We start from the raw sequence: 17922 nt of genomic DNA, 5'->3' as shown, positions 1-17922 counted from the left end.
TTATCGGACTAAAAGTTCATATTTAAAAACCGAACGAATAAAAAGTTTGTAAACAAAAAAAAAAAAATTATACAATTAATTAATTAAACTTAAAACAAAAATGAATAACCTACGTATGAAACAATCAGAAAAATAATAAAATATAAAATATATGTGTGCTCTTCATGCAACCAGCAACCATAACCAATAAAATAATCCAATGTATCACCATATACATCTTGTGCATCGTTGACATCATCTATTTTACTGTTTTTAATATGACGTAAAGAATTGGATGGTGATAATAAGTTTTGCTCGTTCTCACTTATGGTGGTTCCTGATGTACTAGGTTGCGATGTGTCATCTGAAAATTCAAAACTTAGAGTAGATACAACACACTGATGATCTGTTTTCATCAAAAAATTTGTGTTTCTAGAGACACTTTGATAACTTGATTTTTCCATAATCAAGTTGAAATAAATGGAATCATTAATTAAAATTCTATCACACCAAGATGGAATCCTCTTCTGTGATTTATATTCATCAAAAGACCCCAAAACATATTTATAAGTGGGTGGGAAACCAATGTGCAATTCATGGAAATTGAATGGGTTTGTGCCATTTAAATAAAGAGTCAACTCCTCTTCGTTATTTAAAACACTTTCAATTTTATCTGGACTGTACTTTGTATCTGTCACGGTTGCTGTACATCTAAAATTTAAATCACCAAAAAAAATTGTTGGTTCGTACTTATAAAACTCGTACCCGTTTAATTTCTTAGCCCTTAACTCATCCATTATTTTTTCTATATCTTGAGTTCGCTTGACATAATAGCCTTCGTTTGCAGTTAAATGAGCCACGATAATGTTGAGTGCAATGGGAGTGGAAAAGCTTTTATTTTTAGTGCTGTTAGTGACCAATCTAACATACGAGCCGCCTTTTAAACCACTGGAAAAATATCCGCACCTAACATTTAACTTGATTATACTAGTATTATCTTCACCCGTACTTGATTTTGGTGCAATTATAATTAACCCTATGGCACCCAGATGGTTAGTAGCAATGAGTTCAAATCCAATTGGGTTGTTATGGTCAATCGTGTACTTCAAAGTTAATTGTTCGATAAGTAGGTTAGATAATTTGGATAGTTTACTACCAATTAACTGTGGATTGCCCATTTCACCCAACGATATTATTTCTTGGAAACCAAAAATAAAATAATCGTAATCCATTGAATGGTCACATTTTGATATTATATGCTGGATTGTTGGGGGATCATTTAGTGCCAATTTCCCACAATTCAAACTGGAAACGAAAACATTTAGTATATCGGACATAAGCTTTGGTAGTGGTTGCAGTTTAGTATGACAGTATACAACTCTCTGCTCTAGTGCTCATATAAAAAAGGTAGAAATAAAGAAAAAAAAAAAAAAGGAAATATATCAATATATTTATATTAAAGAACACTTACTTAATGACACGTTGTAAAGATAATTGATATAGAAAAAAATATTAAAAAGAAATATTTAAAAAAAAAATTCAAAAAAAAAAAAAAAGGTATTTTTTTCACATGATTTATCTACGATAAAAAAAAAGGAAAAGGGGCGAGCTGGGAATTGAACCCAGGGCCTCTCGCACCCAAAGCGAGAATCATACCACTAGACCACACGCCCTAATCTTAGAGGTCTGTGTTTTAAGATGTTAATAACATACGTAACACACATATTTTAAATTAAAAATAATTAACAAGAATTATAATAATAAATTTACTTTTTTTTTCTTTTTTTCTTTTTTTCTTTTTTTCTTTCTTGCCAAAAAGAAAGGAAACTTTCTTTAGAATTAGTAAATGTCATACAATTTATATCAAAAAAAGCTAAGAAACATAAAAGATACTTTTGTTACTGTTAGAAACCAATTAAGGAAACAACATTTTGTTTTGAAAGGGGATAATACTACAGCACAAAAACACTTTATAATGTCCAGCGACCTTGATCCTACTGTTAACAACAATAAAAGGACAAACTCATCAAATGAAATACCTGCTCAATCTGAAGATTCCTCATTGGATAACAAGAAATTGAAGACAACAGGTCACAACAAGGCTTCTTTAAGGGACCAAAGTGGATTCAAATTAAGATCTCAAAATGCCGATAGAAAGGCAAACAAAAAAATGACAGAGCCCGAATTTGAAGTCTATATTGCTGGACCTTTACGCAAAATCAAACCATATTTTTTTGAATACAACACTTTTTGCAAGATGAGATGGAGAAATAGAAATTTGTTAGACATTTTTGTTAGCGAGTTTCGAGATCGTAGCAAAGAATACTATGAAAAAACCATTGCTAGCGGTGCCGTTTTAATCAACGGGGAACCAGCAAACTTGGACACTCTTGTTAAGAATGGGGATTTAATACAACATAAAGTCCACAGACATGAACCTCCAGTTACTAGCAGAGAAATTAAAATTGTTTTTGAAGATGATGACTTAGTGGTCATTGATAAACCAAGTGGTGTTCCTGTACATCCTACTGGCAGATACAGATTTAATACAATAACCAAAATTTTAGAAAGGCAATTAGGCATCCCAGTACATCCATGTAATAGATTAGACAGGCTGACTAGCGGATTAATGTTTTTGTGCAAGACACCTAAGGGTGCTGATAAAATGCGGGAACAAATGAAATCAAGAGAAGTCTCCAAGGAATATGTAGCAAGAGTTATTGGTGAGTTCCCGGTTGACAAAGACCTTACAGTTGATTTACCATTGCTGACTATTGAGCCAAAATTGGGTTTAAACGGCGTGTGTTTTTCAAAAGAGAATATAGATTGTAAAACTGCAATTACCAGTTTTACTAGGATAAGTTACGATGGCAAAACCAGCATTGTAAAATGTAAGCCTCATACTGGTCGAACTCATCAGATTAGAGTACATTTGCAATACTTGGGGTTTCCAATTGCTAATGACCCTATTTATTCCAATATTGATGCATGGGGCCCCAATTTGGGGAAGAATGGCGATGCTGATTTGGGAAAGGTTGTTCAAATCTTGGATTCTGTGGGTAAAAATAGATCTGCTTCTAGCTGGTATTATAGAGATAACGTTAATGGGGAGATGTTAAAAAATGAACAGTGTTCTGTTTGCGAAACTGAATTGTATACAGATCCAGGTATTAATGATTTAGATTTATGGTTACATGCCTATAAGTATGAATCCACAGATAAAACGAAACCATGGAGTTACAAAACGGAGTTTCCTAAATGGGCTTTGGAGCCACACAAGAAATATATGGAATTGGCTATAGAAGAAGCGAAAAAATGTGAAGCAACAACAACGGCATTTAGTGTTGGCGCTGTTTTAGTTAACGGAGATAAAATTTTATCGACAGGGTATTCAAGAGAATTACCTGGCAATACACATGCAGAACAATGCTGTATTGAGAAATGGAACGCAAAAAACAAGGGAGATATACCGGAGGGGAGTGTTTTATATACCACTATGGAACCTTGCTCTTTAAGACTAAGTGGGAATAAACCTTGTGTTGATAGAATTATCGATTTGAAGGGGAAAATAAGAACTGTTTTCGTTGGTGTGATGGAACCTGATACTTTTGTTAAGAATAATGTAAGCCTCAGTAAATTAAACGAGTGTAATATAGATTACATTTTAGTACCTGGATATGAACAGGAGTGTAATAAAGCAGCATTCAAAGGTCATCCTGGTCAATCTTTGGTATAAATTTGAGAGTGTTTTTTTATTTTTTATTTTTATTGTATAAATAAACATTTTTTTATACGAGTGCGTATTTTTTTTTTTTTTTTTTTTTTGTCGTTAAAAAAAAGCTGCAAAGGAAAGAATAAAAAAATTTGTTTTTTTTCCTCTTTGCTGGAAAATTTTTCATGGCCAAAAAGAACGAAGCTAAACAACATTTGCTCGAAATAAACAATTTTTTTTTTAATCATTAAATAAAAAATAAAAATATCACTCAAAGACCATTATCTCCTCCACTATCCATAAAAAAAAAAAAAAAAACACTTTTAAGAATAATGTCTGCTGCAACTAGGAGAAAGATAAATGCATTGAAAAAAAACTCTGCAGCTAATGGAACTAATAATGGTACCACCACTGCCAACAAACTGACGATTTCTCCAAAAGAGAATACTCAATTCTTAGAAGCTTTAAAATTGTATGAAGATAAAAAATATAATAAATCAATTAAAATATTGGAAACTTTATTAAAGAAAAACGCATCATTTGTTGATGCGTTAGCTTTAAAGTGTTTGAATTTATATTTCCAAGGAGATAAGGATCAAGCCGAAAGTTATTGTAAAAAAGCTTTAAAAAAAATAAACGACTTTAATGCTTCTCCGATTTGCTGTCACATTTTAGGGTTATATTATCGAAATGTCCAGGATAACCAATCAGCCATTAAATGGTTTCAAGCTGCCATGAACAATGGATCTAATAACAAGTCGATTTACAGAGACTTGGCGGTCTTACAATCACAAGAGCGTGATTTCAAAGGTCTTTTAGAGTCCAGAAGCTTGTATTGGCAATCTGCTATGGGATATAGGGCAAACTGGACTGCTTTAGCCATTGCTCAAGATTTTAATAAAAACTATAAAGAGGCTGTTACTTTATTGGAAAATTTTGAAGATATGGCTAGGGGAAAATTAACAAAAGCTGAATACTACGAACATAATGAGTGTGTTATGTACAAGAATGATTTAATGTTTAAAGCAGCTGCTGCCGCTAGCAATACTACCGAAGGCTTGAAAAAAGTATTGGCTAATTTGGATGCCATTGAAAATGAGGTTTTTGATAAGTATGCTTTGCTAGAAAGAAAAGCCACTTGTTTGATGAAGTTGGGTGAGCTGAAAGAGGCTTCGAAAGTCTATAGAGCATTGATCAAACGGAATCCTGACAATTTTACTTATTATAAATTGTTAGAAGTTTCTTTGGGGTGTTCTAACGACAACGATTTGAAAATACGTTTATACGAAAAATTATCCAAATTTTATCCAAGGTCAGAACCTCCTAAATATATTCCACTAACCTTTATTGAAGATGAAAACTTGTTATATGAAAAATTGAAAGAATATATTTTACCTCAGTTAAAACGTGGTGTGTTGGCGACTTTTAGCAATATCAAACCGTTATACAAATCTCGGGGAACTATTATTCCAAAATTAGTTTTTAAGATTGTGCAGGATGAAATTTATCCCCAATTGAATGCAAATGAGGAACCAGAAACTTATATTTGGACCAACTATTTCTTGGCTCAACATTACCTATTTTTGAAAGAATTTGCTAATGCCCAAGAGTGTATTAATAAGGCAATTGAACATACACCTACAGCAATAGAATTATATATTGTCAAAGGTCGTATATTGAAGCACTTGGGATTATTGGATGAGGCTGCTGAGGTTGTTGAATCAGCTAGAAAGTTAGACTTGTCAGATAGGTATATTAACAACAAAACAGTGAAATACTATTTGAGAGCTAATAATATTGATGAAGCCGTTGAGAAGGTTTCTCTGTTTGGTAAAATGGATGCGAATGAACCAAATAGTTTGAAGGATTTACATTTATTGGAGGCATCATGGTTTATTGTTGAACAAGCTGAAAGTTATTATAGATTGTACTTGCTAACTCGCAAACGTCTAGTTGAGGAATTGAAAAGTGAAGCCACCGATGCATCTTTAGTATTGAGGTTGAAATACGACTTGGTCAAATACAAAGGGCTATCTTTGAAAAGATTTTTGGCAATAGCCAAGATTTACAAACAGTTTGAATTGGACCAATTGGATTTTCATACGTACTGTATGAGAAAAGGTACTGCTAGAGCCTACATGGACATGATTAAATGGACTGAAAAGATATATACTTTACCAATGTATGTCAGGGCTATGAATGGAGCCTCTAAGATCTATCTTGATTTGGATGAGAATGCAAGAGACAAAGAAAGATTTGAATTAACTGAAATGATGGAGTTTATAGGAAGTGCTTCTGGCAGTGGCAAGAATAAAAAAAAGAAGAACAACAATAATAAGGGTAGTATGGATCCATCTTTGATTAAATTAAAACGGGAAGATGTTTTGAAACTAATAGCTTATGATAAAGATAATGATATCTTTGGTGAAAAACTTGTTAGTAGTGGGACTCCAATATTGGATTTTGAAACCAATTTCTTTAATAAGTATTTTAAGCATCAAGATAACAACAAAGAAACGTGTGATTATTCTTTGGACTTTTCTGTTCATTTATTGAAAAATGAGCTAGCTTTGTGTATGGGTGATATTAATCAATTACAACGTACCAATACAAGTAATGATACTGTTTCGTCCATTATTGGTAGTACAAGTTTGCTTTTATTGCAAGCTGCTAAAGATAATGAAAACGAGAATAAAATTGGTCAAACGGTGGCATTGAAGGGGCTATCGAACATTGGGTTTGCTGTGGAAGATGAAGAGATTAAAAAATTGAGCGGAGATGGAACCGATTGTATTAATTATTTGAAGGATAAATTTGGTATTACATTAAAATCATTATTATTTTTGTATCAACATCATAAGAGTCAATTGTTTATTCCACAGAATATTTTGAAATCGTATATTTTGGATTATTCTAAGGATTTGGATCCTATGGCGAAAAATAATATCTTACAATATGAATTAGCTATTTAGTTATTTTTGTTTTTGTTTTTCTTTTTTCTTTTTCTTTTTTTCTTTTTCTTTTTTTTCTTTTTCTTTTTCTTTTTTTTTTTTTTAATATGTATGTATATATTTTAACATTATTTAATTCTGACACTGTTATCGTTATTCTTTAGTTTAAAACTTGTTTTTAGATTCTTAAAACTAAACAATGTCGTATATTATTAAGATATTTTTGATTATGATTGCAGTGTATTTCTTCTTTTGGATTTTTATGCCCGTAAAAAGTTTTTTTTTTTCTTTTTTTCTTTTTTTCATTTTGTAACTTTCCAACTTTTACTTTTTTTATACTGCAGATAACAACTAGAGGACCAAGCAACAAATATATCAAATATAAATCAAAAAACAAAACAAAAAATGACAGATGACAATAGGAATGCAAAGAAAGGAGGAGATACCAGATGTTTGGAAGATATAAATTCTAAAATACAAGAAATGCTGGAAGTTATACCACCTGAATATTTTAAGGAAAGAAGAAAGTTTGGGAAAACTAAAGATGGCAAACCCAACAAGGGAAAGATTTTAACGGAGGGAGTTAATTATTTACTAAATCTACAGAATCAAGTAGATTTAAATAATAGAGAGGAAATAGAGTTACTTAATAGATTAAAAACATTGATGGGAGAGAGAGGGGTAAGTTTGGATCAATTAGGGCTTCCGCATGAGGGATTACTAAATTTGGAGAATACTAGTGCAGAAATAGAACTAGGTAAAATAGGAGTAGGGCCCTTAGCAGCTGTACCTAATAGGAATAGTGGGAATAGTGATATTAATAACAGTAATGGTAATGATCATACACCGACGGAGACCCTTGCTGGAAGTGGATACAATCAGTATGAGTGAGTAGACCTGTGGCTTACTCGGATTACTCGGATTACTCGGATTACTCGGATTACTCGGATTGATTGCTGCAGTAAATTATTTTCCAATGCTTAAAAACAACAAACAAAAAAAGGAGAGAAAAAGATGGTGTGTGGGTGTGCGCAGGGTGTGCGTGATGCACGTAAACCAGGCATAGCTTTGGTGTTTTATTCCATTTAAAAACAACAACGAAAAAAAAAAAAAAAAATATTATTATAAAAGTATACACCAATTTTTGTTACTATTTACGGTGTATTCTTTTTTATTTTTATTTGTTTGCTTCTTTATATTCCACTCTAACAACCAATTAAAACAAAACAAGAAAAAAGTTAATATACATATACACACACACACCCACACACACATATATATATATATATACATAAATACTATAACATAATATAAAATAAAATGACTGATGTTACCCCTTCAATAAACAAACGTGAAAGAGAGAATAATAACAATAACCACGAAAACAATAATGCCGACCAGGATATTTTGAAAAAACCAAAATTGGATAACAATAACATGGATGATGATATAAAGTTTATTAGTACTAATCCAGATGATGAGCTAGAAGACATTGTTGATGACTATAAAGAGAATACCCCTGTCAATAATATTTCCACCAAGGGCACTACTACCGACTCACAGGACAATAGCAAAAATCCCACCGTAGAAGGTGATGCCAATATTCAGTACCAATACGTCCCAAAGAAACCGGACAACCCAATATATGTTCCTAAAAATATTCATTCAGGAAAATACGAACTCCCTGTGATTAGCAAAGAGGATTCCCTTAATGCAAGGTCTTACTTAAAACATTATGGGTCTGCTGCATTCTTAAATGACTATTTACCCGATGAATTAAACACTTTATATATCTACCAACTAGTTAAGTTGCTAGGTTTTCAGGTTAAAGACAAAGATATCCTAGATGCCTTAACCAAAGTTGTTGAAAATCCGGAACAGTTATTTAGAAATGTAACTTCAAAAAATAACACCACTGATACTACCAGTGGTAATATACCACCAACCACTGATGATACTGAAAACGCTACTTCAATTTCTGCCGATGAAGACCAGTTTAATGATCCGTTAGAAAGGAAATATGCGGTCAAATTAATTAAGGACTTACAAAAAGCTATGAATAAAGTATTAAGCAGCAGAATTAAATTGGCAAACTTTCATACTATTGATGATTTGCTAACAAAATTGAAAACAGCTAAAAAAATCTTGGTTTTGACTGGTGCTGGTATTTCTACCTCCTTGGGTATCCCGGATTTTAGATCCTCTGAAGGTTTTTACTCTAAAATTAAGCATTTGGGTTTAGATGACCCACAAGATGTTTTCAATTATGACATTTTCACTGAAGATCCTGCTGTTTTTTATAACATTGCTCATTTAATTTTACCGCCAGACGGCATATATTCTCCATTGCATTCTTTTATCAAGGCATTACAAGATCATGATAAATTGTTACGTAATTATACGCAAAATATTGATAATTTGGAATCATTTGCTGGCATTAAAAACGAAAAATTAATTCAATGCCATGGTTCATTTGCTACTGCCACTTGTAGAAGTTGCAATTGGCAAATCCCCGGTGAAAAAATTTTCAAATTTATTCGAAATAGTGAACTACCATTATGTCCATATTGTAATCCAATGAGACAAAAATATTTCCCCACAACCAGTGCATCTGTCAGTGCAACCAACGCACGTAAATCTTATCCTAATGATACTGTCACTACTGCTACTATCAATAACTTTTCCGGGAACAATACCACAGCTGCTGCAAATCACAACCATAAGAGCAATGATAGTGATCTTATTAGCAATAATACGGGGACATTAGCTAATAACGAATTCCACCATATACCGAAATCATATGGTGTTTTAAAACCAGACATTACGTTTTTTGGAGAGGCATTACCGGCCAAGTTTCATAGATATATAAAAAAGGATGTTTTTGACTGTGATTTATTGATATGTATTGGTACTAGTTTGAAAGTTGCTCCTGTTTCTGAAATAGTTAATATGATTCCAGCCAATACTCCACAAGTTTTGATCAATAGAGATGCAGTTAAACATGCCGAATTTGATTTAACGTTATTAGGTTTATGTGATGATGTTGCTGCTATGTTAGCTCAAAGATTACATTGGGATATACCACATGAGTTGTGGGAAAAGAAATTAATGAATGAGAAATTTGATGTAGTTGAATTAGATAGAGGTGTATATAAAGTATCTGAACATAAAGAGGACAAGAAGGAAAGTGTATAAGGGATGATAATATGTATAGTATTTTTTAATCTTTTTTTTTTTCCTCTTCTAAACTGGCGTAATTTGTATGTGAATATTGTTATTGTAAGTTTAGCGAAATCTAATACGTGGTTTTATTATTATTTGAAATAAATTTTAATTGTGATTAAAAAATAAAAAAAAAAAAAACATCTGTAATTTCGTTATATCGGACATATTACTGTTCGGACACATTGCTAGAATGGATGGCGAAATTGATAAATAAATAAATAATTTTAACAGCTCTTTTAAGATATATCAATATTTTCAAGTCCAAGATTGAAAAGTCCTAAAAAATCTAAGGAAAAAAATACAGTAGGAGGAGAAGAAAATAAAAAAAGAAAAAGCTGAAAATTATATAGATAACCAATAAAATATGGATTATTCAAATCGTATAGGATCTAAGAAAGGTGGTGGTGGGATGGCCTCATCGTCCATACAAAATTTACAAACAAAAAAACAAGTGGATGATTTATTAATTGGCGAAAGAATACCCTTCATAACAGAATACCAAGCAGATCATAATAATGATGAACAACTCCAACAACAAGATACCGAACTAGATAGAAAAAATCCATACATATACAAAAATAGAAGTGGGAAATTAGTCTGTAAACTATGTAATACTATGCACATGTCTTGGACATCCGTAGAGAGACATTTAAAGGGGAAAAAACATGGATTGAGTTTACTAATTAGAAGCAAGAATAGTGGTAATAAAGGCAACCATGCTAATAAAGAATTGTCGAGGGAGGAGAAAAAAGAACAAAAGTTGACTGCCAAACTTGAAAATATACGAAACAACGAAATAAATATCAAAAGAGAACCTTTAAATGAAAAGGATTGGAACTTGGTGTATGTGAAAAATGACCAAGGTGATCTTGGGGTCTTGATAAAGGTTAATTACGGGGTAAATCAAGGTATTTGGAATGATAACACACCACCATTTATAAGACTAGTTGATAAACTAGAAATTGAACAGAATCATGAAGACAATGAAAACTGCAATAAAGACATAGACCAAAATTACTTGGTGATTTCTTTCCCACCATTTGAAAATATCGCAGTTGGAATACCAAGTAAATTGAAGTTAAAATATAATAATTACAATAATGATACTCGTAATGATGGTGCTTTAAAAATCTTTATTGATGATTTGAATAACCAATGCTGTTATTGGGACCGAGATAACGGTCAATTTTTTGTACAAGTATTTTTCCAATAATAATGTAACCTATTATTATTATTATTATTATTATTATTATTATCAAGCCGTATATACTTTATATAGATGGTGTTTCTACCTATTATAGCTTTACTAATCTCCTAATTCATTAACCACATTTTGTATGTACTGATTTAGATACTGGGCCAACCTTGAATATTCCCTTTCCAATTCCATAATTTCCGATTGGAAACTTTGTTTAATATTATCAAACTCGGAATTTAACTCACGTAATTTCCCATTAATCAATTCATCTGTAACAAATTTCTTTTGTTTTTCCACTCTCGGTATAACTTCTTCCTTGTATTGTTTTTGTAAATCCGTTATTCTTTCATCATTTTCACTTGATTTCTGTTCCATGTTTATACGGAGTTCCTGCCAACTAGATTCTTGTTGTTCCAATTGTGATTTTAATATGTTTATTTTCATCAAGATATTTGTATCCAAAATATTTTTTAATTTATTCTCTGTTAACTCGTTTTGTTGTTTTAATTCTTTCAATTCAACCTCTTTAATATGCGTTTCTTGGATGTCCCTTATAATATAATTCAGCAACTGAGTTAGGTCGTTATAACACTTTTGAAATTTTTCAATGGCAAGATATAAATCATGCTGTTTGTGCTCCAAAGAAGTTAATGTTTTCTTCTTTTCGTCTAGTTGATTCTGTAAGTCCTTAATCACATTGTCCATACCTCCTATATCCATCTTACTATATTTAATTAATTTATCTCTTTCGCTTTCCAGTTCAATTTCTTGGAAACTTAACTGCTCTAATTCAATTAACAGCTTCTGCTTGACTGATCTATAATTATCATAATCTATAGTCAAAGTCTCCTGCGTGGTCACCAACTTTCGCAAATTTTGTTCAACGTTTTTATTATCTGTTTCTAATTTTTCTAGCTGCATACCAACATTATCAAAATCCCATTCTTTATATTTTCCCAACTGATTTACTATGGAGTTTCTTTCGTCAAATTTCTGTTTTAATTGCTCCAATAAATATTCAGTAGTGGCAATAAACTTGTCACAATCATACATTCTTTCTTCTCTAAATCTAGCATAATTAATAACTGCACTCAATAGTCTTATTGTCCTGAAAACCTCTGGTTTGTATAAGTCCATTATATTGAAATCCAATACACCTATATCTTGGAAAAATTTATAGCAGATCTTATTTAAAACTAAAGTGTGTATTGTTTCATAATTAATATTGTTATTATTGACATTACTGGTACTATCGCCATCACCTCGTTCTTTTCTTCTTAAATCGTTGATTAAATCATCTGGGGAAACCCCCATAAAACTATCAATAATTTGTTTGTACAATGTTATTATAAATGCTGATGTTGGTTTGGATAAAGAAGCTTTTGTAGCTATTGAGAAATCACAGCTTTGCAAACAAGTTACTAATTCATCTAGACTCAATATAGGGAAGACATCAGTGGTGTATGTGTTAGGACCTTTTAAGGATGATGCTGCAGTTGTGGCTGGTGTTTTAGTCGATCTAGAACTTTGGTAGTTTTTTGCTTGATAATGGTTCATTTCATATTTTAATGTTCTTTGAAACTAGATTTTTAAAGAATTGAATATATTACATATATTTTAAAAAGAAAAAATAAAAAAAAAAAGGATTATGATAAACAATAAAATTGTGTTCTTAGGTGAAAACACATTGACTAATTAAATGGAAGCGTGAATACCTTCTTAAAAAATTTTTTTCTTTTTTTTTTTTTTCTTTCTTTTTAAAATATAAAAAAAAAAAGAAAATGAATTGAAAAAAAAAAAATATATATAAAAACTATTTATAACGGTTTTTTCGATAAAATTATCAATATGGTTTCCAAGTTGTGACTACACTTTGTTTAATTATCTATCTCAATATCAATAAAAACTTTTAATCCAATATTTATCCACCTATAAACATACAATCCTAAATACAATGATCAACAAAATAGCTGTTATTGGAGGTGGTCCTGGTGGATTGAGCGCTTGTTATGAGTTACAAAAAAAAGGGTTCACCAATATTGTTGCGTTTGAGGGGAAATCTAAGTTAGGTGGTGTTTGGAGTGACAATCCAGGTGAATTTGACACAAATAAAAAGTATATCGACGCATTTAGCGAGTTGAAAAATTTAAATCTCAAAGAGTTCCCACAAGTCGATACAGACCATCTATTTCATTGGAATTCTCCATTAATTACTGGTGAGCTAACAGAAAGATTGGATAAGGAAAATAATGGTAACGAATACACCATCGATGATCCCTTGATTATTGATAAAAGGGATAGAAGTTGCCAAGAAAGTCTTTTTTATAACAATAAAACTGGTATTTACAAAGGGTTTTACAGTAATGTTTCAAGAGAATTAATGAGGTTTACAACTGATGTTAATCCTCAAAGTTTTTATAAAGGGGATATTATCGATAACAAAGACATCAACCCATTGATTTATTTAAAAGAAATTCAGCAAAATATAGAAACATTTATAGAAAAGGATGATCTCAAGAAATATTACAGGTTCAATTCTAGTGTAGAAATGATTCAGCCTAACAATTCACATCAGTGGAAACTTTACATAAGAGAACTCTCCTCCGACGAAAATGCCACTGTCGAAAAATGGTATACAGAGACTTTTGATGCCGTAGTAATTGCCAATGGTTGGTGCCAATTACCCTACATTCCCTTTTACATGTCTGGCGACTGGCATGAAATTCATGAATACAACAAAAAGTTTCCAGGGAAAATGTTTCATGTTCGCGATATCGATTTTTGGGAACAGAATGTACTACCGGCTATGTCCAAAAATAGTGATACAAATAGGAAATTGAATATTTTGATTATTGGCAAAAGTTTTAGTGCAATGGATGTTTTAAAAAGGGTTAAAGAATTTTCCCTTGAGGAAAAGAGAGATGTGAATGTTTACTTGTCCTATAATAAAGCACCAGAGTTGGACGACACTGGGCAGAACCCGTTCTATTGGTTTGATGAATGGTTATTGACTGCACAAAAAGAGGGTAAAATTCACTTGAAACCTAAAATTGAAAAATTCGTTTGTACTGAACAAGAAAATGGCGTGAAATTCATAGGTGATGATGATCTTTATAGTGATTGGGATAGCATTGTTTTTGCTACTGGCTATTTACGTAGCTTCCCGTTCTTAGCGCCAATAATTAGACAAAATTACAAGATCTTCATGTCTCCGGATCCCAGAACAAAACATACATCAAACATTTCAAGGGTAACTGGATTGTATTTGCATACTTTTTCAATTGCAGATCCGACACTAGCGTTTGTTGGTATTTCAAGTAATGCAAATTTTCAATCTTTCCAGTTGTCAGCCAAGACTATTAGCGATGTTTGGCATAAGTTTAACAAATTGTTTAACAATCCCGAAATTACTAAAGATCCACCATACTATGATAATATTTGGTATAACATATTGCCGTCAATTAATGATCAATTAGAATGGTCGAGAAAAGTGTTAGCTTTAAAGGGTAATTCAGGTGCCTTTCATTTTATGTATCCATTCGATGTTTTACAAGAATATTGGCTTAATGATTGTGAAAAATTGTTTGAATCAGATTTTGAGCAACCTCTCTTCCCAGAAAATACTCAGACCTTGTATAAATATAGTGTGGGAAGATTAAAAGAAATATTTTTACAAACAATGAATAGGTAGTGGATGCTTTTTTTGCCACCAGTGTATTGTAATACTTTCTTTTCCAATCAAACTTTTATCAGTTCTCAGATTTCGATTTGCATTGATGTTCTTTTCGTTTGTTTGTTTGTTTGTTTGTTTATAGATCAAATTATGTTTACTTTTCTCCGAATCAGGAAATGTAATTTGTTTTTAGAAAAAAGCGTACGAAATAGAACGGCCGAACGTTTTGTACTTTATGAAAACCAAAATTTATTAAAAACCCAGCATTTTTATTTAAGATAAATAAATATACATTCAAATGTTTAAAAGTTATCTATCATAATTAGTTTTGAATTAATCATATTTTATTTTTTTTGTTATACTCTTTTCTTTCCTTTCTTTCCTTTCTTTCCCCCTCTCATTAACTTGTTTAAAGTAAAATTCCCATTCTTTCCCCTTCCCTCACGATGTACCTTTAAATGGTTCATTAATTAGATCCAGAATTAAACAACCCAATTAACAAAAGAAGAAGAAAGAAAACAAACAAACTAAAATGACTACCAATAATAGTCACAATATCCAACGATTATCTGCTATCCTAGACTCATATGTTATGCCTGAAGAAACTGAAAATGAGACCCAAACATCTGATTTACAAGAATTGGTCAACTCACGTGCTTCCTTGAACCATAATGAAGCTGCTAGTATTCAATCTTCTTATAATGCCAGTATTCATGAACGTATTCCAGTAGTTTCTTATGTCCTTGGGAGTAATTCAAACAGTGAAGCAAGTCTGATCAAAGAGGAAAAGGAAGACAAAATAAAGGAATTGTCAACTGACAATGCAGTTAAAGATTCTCTTCAAAGCTTGGATACGAAAAAAATTAAAAATATTGATAATATACGCAATTCTAATAAAATATTCAATACTCTTGATGGTTCTGTTGATGTGAATAGAATAAATGAATCTACCACTTATCACAAAGATGTCACCGATAGTGATTTAGAGGGAAAGGCAAAACAATTTGGTCGTGCAACATCATTCAGATTAAGCGTTAATAACAAACATGCACCTACTTCATCTTCAGTTGGTTCAGGGAATTTAGCAAGTTGTAGTGATTATGCATATTCTATACACACACCTAAAATAAGTCAACACAGTTTTAGTAGCAATTATACTAATCCACAATCTCCACCAACTATTATGTCAGCTGTTCAGCAGCAGCAGCAGCAGCACCAGCACCAGCACCAGAAACAACAGTATAGCCATCAAAGATACGATAGTTTTGGCAATAAAAATATCAGAAGAGAACCAACTATATTATCCAATGCTTCTAGTGAAATTCCTGAGTTGGAAGTAAAAGTTGGGTCTAACACTGTTATTAGGCCTGATCGTACAATAACCAATGAGTTGAAACCAAGTATTCCTCCAAGAAGTAGAAATAGACCAAATTCACAGATTTTTGCAATAAACACAGTAGCAGAAGAGGAAAATTGTAATTATGAAGTTAAGACAGAAGCCAAGGATAATGAACAATTTTTAGAGCAGCAAGTTAATATTAAACAGGTGCATGAAAAAAAGCCCATTTTAAGTCAGCTTGAACTTCAATTAAATGACCAATTGGACCATTTACAAAAATTTACTCAAGCGAATGATTCAACTCGTACTATTGATAGTTGTGCTATAAAGAAGGAGCCTGGAAAGGTAATTGAAGATGAAATGGTTATTAAGAAAGAAAATAGCAATATAAGCCAAGATGTTAAAGCCCACAAAAATATCACTTCTAATAATCTGTCCAATTTAAAAGTTGATGATGATGATTATTATTCTGCCTCAAGCAATTTTGTTGATGAATTTGGTGTTCCAGTGAGTAACAATAGTGAAAACGGATTTGATGACAGTTATCTGAGTAGACCATTACCAAACATTCCAGACAAGCTATTAGCTTTACCAAAAAAAAAAAATACCAGAAATACAATTAAGCTAGAAAATGCAGACATAAATGTATTATCTCACGACAAGATTTTAAATGAGAGTCCAAAGAAGAGACTATCTATTGATAAATTTAAAAAGGGAAAACTGGAAATGAAGAACAATGACCAAATTAAAAAAGAATTATTGCCCTCGTCACCATTAACTTTGGAGAAAACAAAGTCTCAAACATTATCAACAACTAACCAAAACAAGGAGCCACAGATCCAAGTTAAAAACGAAAGAGCAGTCTCTAATGTTAGTTCAAAAACAATTACCATTCCAACAGTTTCGATGAAAAAAGAAGTTAAAAATACTATTGATTTTTTTTATCAAAGTGATGACAATTTAGCTGAAAAGGAAAACAAAAAATCTAGCAAAACAAATACACCATCACCAGTGAAAAAGGAGAATAGAACTGAAAGATTACAAACCAAAGTAAAGCAAGAAGAAATAATAGTAGTGGATGTTGATGATGATGAAAATGGAGCATATGATGTTAAAGTATATGATGATATTAGCAAAAAGGAAGAAAATGGAGTGAGCGAACAACAAAAATCCAAAAATACCAGGAAACAATCCCCATACATCAAGACAAATAATGATTCTTCCTCGAACGATGGTAATACTTCATCTTATAAGAACAGTAGAAGTGCCAGTGAGATAGGTGGTGCAAAATATAACAGTAGTTCTAGGAGGAGGTCTCAGCCAAGTAGCATAGGAGGAAACAACAATGGTAATAGTAATACGCCTAAAAAAAAGGAAGTAAGATCTTCGTTTGATATCGACACGATATCTCAATTATTAAATGTTACAAAGGGTACGCTTATAGGATCTGAATTTGCTAATTTAGGGATGAAAGTGGAGGAGAAAAGAGCGTTGGAAAGATTAGTCGATAGTTTAAGTAGATTAACTGCAGATATGATATTGGATCCAGATAGATATGAAGAAGGTATCAAAAGACTGAATAAAGCAATTAAAGCTTTAGAAGGATTTTAACAGTGTACTCCTCCTCCTTTTTCTTTTCTTTTCTTTTCTTTTTCCTCTTTTGTGAGGTGTTCACTTTGACTGGTTGATATTTGTTGTTAGTTTTACTGCTATTTTTGATTCTAAAATTTATATTTTGTACTTTTTTATAATTTTTCGTTGAATTACATAATTTATATATTTTAGTTGTAATTTTGAGTTATTTTTTTTTTTTTTTTTTTTCCTTTCTTTTTTTTTGTCAGATTT

The 17922-nt window shown here is 31.6% G+C and overlaps 9 protein-coding genes and 1 non-coding gene across 10 annotated transcripts; 7 read left to right on the top strand and 3 right to left on the bottom strand.

The window, feature by feature from the left end:
- Positions 1 to 89: 89 nt before the first annotated feature.
- On the bottom strand, positions 90 to 1316 carry INP54 (phosphoinositide 5-phosphatase INP54; the record flags this gene model as incomplete). Its single annotated transcript, XM_046081038.1, has 1 exon — positions 90 to 1316. One exon carries the CDS (start codon positions 1314 to 1316, stop codon positions 90 to 92), a length of 1227 nt encoding a protein of 408 aa, XP_045932672.1.
- Positions 1317 to 1580: 264 nt separating this feature from the next.
- On the bottom strand, positions 1581 to 1652 carry SCDLUD_005066. Its single transcript has one exon. It is a non-coding gene; the product is annotated as a tRNA-Pro (tRNA).
- Positions 1653 to 1954: 302 nt separating this feature from the next.
- RIB2 (bifunctional DRAP deaminase/tRNA pseudouridine synthase RIB2) lies at positions 1955 to 3715 on the top strand (the record flags this gene model as incomplete). Its single annotated transcript, XM_046081037.1, has 1 exon — positions 1955 to 3715. The coding sequence occupies one exon, from the start codon at positions 1955 to 1957 to the stop codon at positions 3713 to 3715; it is 1761 nt and encodes a 586-aa protein (XP_045932671.1).
- A 308-nt stretch (positions 3716 to 4023) lies between these two features.
- On the top strand, positions 4024 to 6663 carry NAT1 (peptide alpha-N-acetyltransferase complex A subunit NAT1; the record flags this gene model as incomplete). Its single annotated transcript, XM_046081036.1, has 1 exon — positions 4024 to 6663. One exon carries the CDS (start codon positions 4024 to 4026, stop codon positions 6661 to 6663), a length of 2640 nt encoding a protein of 879 aa, XP_045932670.1.
- Positions 6664 to 7047: 384 nt separating this feature from the next.
- RTG1 (Rtg1p) lies at positions 7048 to 7533 on the top strand (the record flags this gene model as incomplete). Its single annotated transcript, XM_046081035.1, has 1 exon — positions 7048 to 7533. The coding sequence occupies one exon, from the start codon at positions 7048 to 7050 to the stop codon at positions 7531 to 7533; it is 486 nt and encodes a 161-aa protein (XP_045932669.1).
- A 429-nt stretch (positions 7534 to 7962) lies between these two features.
- SCDLUD_005062 (uncharacterized protein) lies at positions 7963 to 9837 on the top strand (the record flags this gene model as incomplete). Its single annotated transcript, XM_046081034.1, has 1 exon — positions 7963 to 9837. One exon carries the CDS (start codon positions 7963 to 7965, stop codon positions 9835 to 9837), a length of 1875 nt encoding a protein of 624 aa, XP_045932668.1.
- Positions 9838 to 10231: 394 nt separating this feature from the next.
- PRP11 (spliceosome assembly protein PRP11) lies at positions 10232 to 11080 on the top strand (the record flags this gene model as incomplete). Its single annotated transcript, XM_046081033.1, has 1 exon — positions 10232 to 11080. One exon carries the CDS (start codon positions 10232 to 10234, stop codon positions 11078 to 11080), a length of 849 nt encoding a protein of 282 aa, XP_045932667.1.
- A 93-nt stretch (positions 11081 to 11173) lies between these two features.
- NUF2 (kinetochore-associated Ndc80 complex subunit NUF2) lies at positions 11174 to 12622 on the bottom strand (the record flags this gene model as incomplete). Its single annotated transcript, XM_046081032.1, has 1 exon — positions 11174 to 12622. One exon carries the CDS (start codon positions 12620 to 12622, stop codon positions 11174 to 11176), a length of 1449 nt encoding a protein of 482 aa, XP_045932666.1.
- Positions 12623 to 13019: 397 nt separating this feature from the next.
- SCDLUD_005059 (uncharacterized protein) lies at positions 13020 to 14756 on the top strand (the record flags this gene model as incomplete). The annotated part of the gene is made up of 1 exon (XM_046081031.1): positions 13020 to 14756. One exon carries the CDS (start codon positions 13020 to 13022, stop codon positions 14754 to 14756), a length of 1737 nt encoding a protein of 578 aa, XP_045932665.1.
- A 514-nt stretch (positions 14757 to 15270) lies between these two features.
- NBA1 (Nba1p) lies at positions 15271 to 17688 on the top strand (the record flags this gene model as incomplete). The annotated part of the gene is made up of 1 exon (XM_046081030.1): positions 15271 to 17688. The coding sequence occupies one exon, from the start codon at positions 15271 to 15273 to the stop codon at positions 17686 to 17688; it is 2418 nt and encodes an 805-aa protein (XP_045932664.1).
- Between the last annotated feature and the right edge of the window lie 234 nt (positions 17689 to 17922).

This window comes from Saccharomycodes ludwigii, chromosome VII (genome assembly GCF_020623625.1).
Source record: "Saccharomycodes ludwigii strain NBRC 1722 chromosome VII, whole genome shotgun sequence".
Taxonomy (NCBI): Eukaryota; Fungi; Ascomycota; class Saccharomycetes; order Saccharomycodales; family Saccharomycodaceae; genus Saccharomycodes; species Saccharomycodes ludwigii.
The sequence above is the reverse complement of the archived record's forward strand: the minus strand, read 5'-3'. Positions and strand labels throughout refer to the sequence as shown.